A 6307-nucleotide genomic window follows, 5' to 3' on the forward strand; every position below is an offset into this window, starting at 1 on the left:
TATTTTCCGTTAATACTCGAAATACAACACTAGTTGTCTCTGTTCTCCATTAAACATACCCCATGAGAGATTGCCAAACATTGAACATAATCATTAGCCTAAAGGCTGTATTTGACTAAACATACACTCTATCTATTAAACATACCCTCAAAGATTTCATCAAATAAACATATAATTAAATATAATTATATTATACTCTATTATCAACATTTGTATGCCTCAAATCCGTTAAAATTATGAATAAATTCCATTAATACTCGTTATACATCACTGTTTGGCTCTGTCATTCATTAAACATACCCAATAAGAGATTGACATACATTGAACATACTCATTAGAATAGCATTGATTTAACCTACCCTAAAGACCGTATTTGATTAAACATACACTCTAGTGTTGTTCATCGACTAAACATACCCTCTAAAGATTTCATCAACTAAACATACCCAAAAGATTTTCCTTGATATCCCAACATATAACAGAGCAATCTTAAATGACTTGTTGTATTTATTTAATATCATGAACTGTTCCTGTTTGTTGTAATCATGCACAATCATTCGTAAACACAACTACACCCTCCTATTCACAATATACACATCATTTGTTCATAGTTCCATGCGTTCATTTCACAGAATTATTCATTTGAACTATTAGTGTACGTTTAGGAGCAACGCATGCCCTAATCCCCGCCGCTCCAAAACAACAGAGTAATGTCCTCACATTCGGCAACTAAAATCGACCAAAAGGAATATCTAAAACGTTATTTGTCCGGTGATAAAGTTAAAAAGAAAAAGAAGAAGGATAAACATAAGAAAGGACACAAGGAAACTAGTGGAGCTACGGTGAAAATTATCGATGATGATTTCGTTGAAACTGATGGCATAAAAATCGACGAGGAGCTACTATTGACCGGGGAAGATGCTCCCCAAATTGTTGGAGAATACACGGAGGAGATACATGGTGCTGTCAAGAATATTCCCAAGTGGAAAAGTATTGTGATTAAAGATGAACCGGAAGACAATGAAAGAGCGGCAACCATTCGTGAGGAAGATTTATGGGGTAAGAAGGCATCGGAAATTAAAATCAAACAAGAAATTGAAATAAAGAAAGAGAAAAGAACACCAGACAATTCCCCCACACGCAAGAAAGAAAAGAAGAAACGTTCAAAACGTAGTCCAAGCGAATCACCACCAAGGAAAAGACATGCATCTCCATCGCCACCCCGGCGAAGAAAGGATGAATCACCACCAACCAGACGTAAAAGAAGTCCATCACCTGCTAGGAAATCAAGATTCAATCGGTCTCCAAGTAATGGTAGACGTTCCAGATCTTTGGATCAAAGCCCACCCAGAAATAGTAGGGATATTAAGAGAGAGCGCCAAACGCCGCCGAGAAAAAATGAAAAACAATCACCATCACGGCAGAGAAGAAATTCCGACCAATCACCACCTAGAAAGAGTAAAAGGTCACCTTCACCACGTCGAAGAAGAGACTCAGATCAATCTCCTCCACGCAAAGGAAGAGATTCTCCTGTACGACGAAGAAGACAAGATTCTGATCAGTCGCCACAGCGTAAGAGAAGGGATTCCGATAAATCACCTCCAAGAAGGAATAAAGGAACACCAGATCAATCTCCACCAAGGCGTAGAAGGAACTCCGACCAATCACCTCCTAGAAAAGGTACAAAGCGAACTCCAGATCCCTCTCCTCCAAGACGTAGAAGGGGATCCGATCAATCACCTCCACGAAAGGGGCGAAGAGATTCCGATCAATCGCCTCCTAGAAAGGGACGAAGAGATTCCGATCAATCTCCCCCGAGAAGAGGAAGAAAACGGTCACCAGACCAATCTCCCCCAAGACGGCGAAGAGATTCCGATCAATCTCCTCCTAGAAAAGGAAGGCGAGATTCATCGGATCAATCACCACCAAGAAAAGGTCGTAGTAGAAGAGACTCAGATCAATCACCGCCAAGGCGAAGAAAAGATTTCTCACCTCCACAAACAAGTACCTACAACAACAATCGATCATCACCTGATCGTCGACGTAAAGATAGGGACTCGACACCTCCACGTAATATAAAACGAGAAAAACAATCTGTGGAACCCTCATCTCCATCACCTCCGCCTGCACAAAGAAAGTCACGTTGGGAAAAAGAGGATTCCCGTGACAGTAACTCACCACCGCCCACACATAAACCCAAAGTCACAAAAACCTTAGATGGTAAAAAGGCGGGTCTACAAGATGCCAAAGCCCTTAAGGAGGAGACACTCAAGCGTCGCCAACAAGAGGATTTGCTTTTCGATAAAATGTCTTCGGATGTGTCGGGTCGTGATGCTGAAATTCGTGTACGTAAAATTGGCCGTGAAGGTCGGCGAGCACGTGAGGCTCGCGAAGAAGATCCCGAAGAACGACGTCTTAAAGAGGAACGTCAACAGAAACGTAAGGAGCACTACGAACGATTGGGTAAGGGTCTCAAACAAATTGAAGACTTTAAAAATCGTCAAGCCGAAATGGCTCATGAGGCAAGTAAACCATTGGCACGTCATGCCAACGATGAAGATTTGGAACGCTACCTAAAGGAGCAGGAACGAGCTGAGGATCCTATGTTGCAATATATGCGCCAAAAACGCAAAGAAAAACAGAAAGCCTCCAATGAGCCGCAGAAGCCTGTCTATGAGGGTCCATTTCCGGAAAATCGTTTTGGTATACGTCCCGGTTATCGTTGGGATGGTGTCGATCGTTCCAATGGCTATGAAAAACGTTGGTTCGATAAACAAAATGAACGCAGAGCTAGACAAGATGAAGCCTATCAATATAGTGTGGAAGATATGTAGAGGAAAATAATTTGCAGAATTGGTTTATATTTGGAAAAAAAATTACGTTACTGTATTGAAAATTATTTTGTAAAATAATAAAAAAATATGTTTTATATATATTTTACAGATGAAAATAAGTAGTTTTAATGGTATTTTGTTATCGATATTTTATAGAGATTTATTTTTCAATTAATCAATATTTCGCTTTTCACTTTGTAAATTATTTCTTTATAAAGGATTGTTGTATAATCTGCTTACAATAGAATCAATGCCATTTTCTTAAAGAAAGTTCTGTTATCGAGATTTTTTATATAGAAAAACATGTAATCGATAGTAAATTTTTTATAATATTTTGCTATCGAAACTATTATTTTGAAAACAATGTTATAACCGATAGCATTTTCTACAGAAAACATTGTTATCGATACAGTTTATTTAGAAAATATTGTTATCGATACAGTTTTGATAATGTGTTCTTTAGAAAATATTGTTATCGAAGACATTTTTCAATAGAAAATTTAGTTATCGACTATTACGTCTACGTGAGATATTGTTATCGATGGCATATTCTTCAGAAAATATTGTTATCGATATAGTTTTCTTTAGAAAATATTATCGATGGTATTTTCTTCAGAAATTATTGTTATCGATAGTGTTACCTTTAGAAAAAAATTATCGATATTGTTTTATAGAAAATATTGTTACCGTTACAGTAGAAAATATTGTTATCGATGATATTTACTATAGAATAATTTTCACCGATGATATTTGCTGTTGACATTTTTGTTATCGAATATATTTTCTTTAGAAACTATTGTTATCGATAATATTTTCTAAAGAAAGTCTTGCTATCGATGATATTTTCTTTAGAGAATATTGCTATCGATTATATTTGCTATGTTATTTTGTTATCGATTATATTTTCTGTAGAAAATCTTGTTATCGGTGATATTTTCTTTAGGAAACTTTGTTATTCATATTTTCTATAGAAAATATTGTTATCGATTATGTTTTATATAGGAAATTTTATTATAGATGTGTTGTTTTGTGTATATTTTCTATCGAAATCTGGCCAAGACACAATGTTTGTTAGGAGAACGTGTTATCGAAAATATTTTCCATACAAAATCTTTATATCGATAATATTTTTTTTTCAAACAAATTTGTAATCGATCATGTTTTCTATAGAAAAATTTGTTATCGAAGATATTTTCTATGGAAAATATTGTTATCGAAGATATTTTCTATAGAAAATATTGTTATCGAAGATATTTTCTATAGAAAATATTGTTATCGAAGATATTTTCTATAGAAAATATTGTTATCGAAGATATTTTCTATAGAAACTATTGTTATCGAAGATATTTTCTATAGAAAATATTGTTATCGAAGATATTTTCTATAGAAACTATTGTTATCGAAGATATTTTCTATAGAAAATATTGTTATCGAAGATATTTTCTATAGAAAATATTGTTATCGAAGATATTTTCTATAGAAAATATTGTTATCGAAGATATTTTCTATAGAAAATATTGTTATCGAAGATATTTTCTATAGAAAATATCGTTATCGAAGGTATTTTTTAAAGAAAATTTGTTATCGAAGGTATTTTCTATAGAAAATATTGTTATCGAAGATATTATCTATAGAAAATATTGTTATCGAAGATATTTTCTATAGAAAATATTGTTTACAAACATTTTTTCTGTAGAATATATCGTTATCAAAGATATTTTCTATGGAAAATTTAGTTATCGATAAAGCTCTCTTTAAAAAAATATTGTTATCGATTGTTCTTTAGAAAATATTGTTATCGATTCATTTCTCTATAGAAAATATTGCTATCGATATTTTCAATAGAATACTTTTATATACTTTAGAAATTTTTTTTGTCGATATTTTCTAAAGAAAGTCTTCCTATCGATTATATTTTCTTCAGAAACAATAGTTATCGATAATATTTTCTAAAGAAAGTCTTGCTATCGATGATATCTTCTTTAGAGAATATTGCTATCGATTATATTTTCTAGAAATTTTTTTTATCGATAATATTTTCTGTAGAAAATCTTGTTATCGGTGATATTTTCTTTAGAAAATTTTGTTATTCAAATTTTCTATAGAAAATATTGTTATCGATTATATTTTATATAGGAAATCTTGTTATCGATTATGTTTTCTATCGAAAATCATGTTATCGACACTATTTACGTTAGGAGAACGTGTTATCGAAAATATTATCTATACAAAATCTTGATATCGATAATATTTTCTACAAAAAGCTGTTATCGATCATATTTTATATATAAATTATTGTTATCGATTAAATTCCCTATGAAAACATTTTTTTCGATGATATTTTCTTTATAAAGTATTGCTATCGATAAATATTTCTCTCGAGAAAATTCGCCTATTGACCTTATCTGAATTTTCTGACAAAATTATTTAACCTCTTTTATTCCAATCCCATATTAAAAAAAAAAAAACAAAAGTTTATTTCTGTTATTTTTATTTCATTTGAAATTATATTTAAATTTTATTTGTTGTTGTTGTTTTTACTTTTTAAATTACGCGCAAATATATATATTTACTTTTTTTTCAAATATTTTTTAATTAATATTATATATATTTTTGCTTTTAAATTTTTCATGTTCACGTTTTTTGTTGTTGTTGTTTATAAATTTAAAATGTAAAAATATTAAATTTTTATATATATATAAAAAAATTATTAAGAGGCAAAACTTAAATAGAAGTCTTTCGAAAAAAAAAATAATAAATTTTGAATGCAAAACATAATATATACTGACAGACAATTAAGTTTAGGGGGCGGAGGGGAGTATCAGGAAAAGAACCAGGGAATTCTCGGCGGCATTTTCAATTTAAAAAGAAGAAATCGTAGAAGAGAAATAGAACAAATCTAGCTAAACTAAGAAGAAATAGTTGTTGTTGTTATTTGTTTATAGTAATTTTACGTAATAATTTTCTTGTTGTTGTTGTTTTTAATTGATAAACGTTTTTTTTTGACTCGTTTGAATGGCAAACGAGATGTTAGGTTTTTTTAAAAATCGTATTATTTTTGCGTTTTTCTTCTTGCAATAATTTTGATTTTTTTCCTATTCCTTCAAGTGGACTATTTGTGTGTCTCGGTCGTCGGTTTGCAAATTTAAGGAGAAGTAAAAAGAAACACAAGTGGAAATATAGAACCAAAAGGAAAAATTGGCATAGCAAAACTGAAGAGAAAAGAGGAAACAATGGAAAACTACTATTCATGGCTAAACAAAAAAATGGAATGAAGCTAATAATTAAAAAGTTCGATTCTTCGTGTTTAATGAAGTGGACATATAAAAAAAGCAAACACGATGGAAATTGCTGCTTTATTTCTTCTTTCCAATACAATTATAATACGAATAATAATAATAATTTCTTTTGTTGTTGTTTTTGTAGTTTTTGTTATTTTAACTGCTTGTTGTTGTTGTTTGTTTGCACTAATT

General features: G+C 31.4%; 2 protein-coding genes across 2 annotated transcripts in view; one reads left to right on the top strand and one right to left on the bottom strand.

Moving 5' to 3' along the window:
- Positions 1 to 6307, bottom strand: part of LOC133329178 (short-chain specific acyl-CoA dehydrogenase, mitochondrial-like) — a 155267-nt gene that overhangs the window by 51887 nt on the left and 97073 nt on the right. The window lies entirely within an intron of this gene.
- On the top strand, positions 711 to 2837 carry LOC133329174 (BUD13 homolog). Its single transcript, XM_061537667.1, has 3 exons — positions 711 to 1216; positions 1310 to 1532; positions 1563 to 2837. The coding sequence occupies exons 1-3, from the start codon at positions 711 to 713 to the stop codon at positions 2832 to 2834; spliced, it is 2001 nt and encodes a 666-aa protein (XP_061393651.1). The 3' UTR covers positions 2835 to 2837.

This window comes from Musca vetustissima, unplaced genomic scaffold (genome assembly GCF_032173495.1).
Source record: "Musca vetustissima isolate MV318-11 ecotype Yass unplaced genomic scaffold, APGP_CSIRO_Mvet_v1 utg61680, whole genome shotgun sequence".
NCBI lineage: Eukaryota > Metazoa > Arthropoda > Insecta > Diptera > Muscidae > Musca > Musca vetustissima.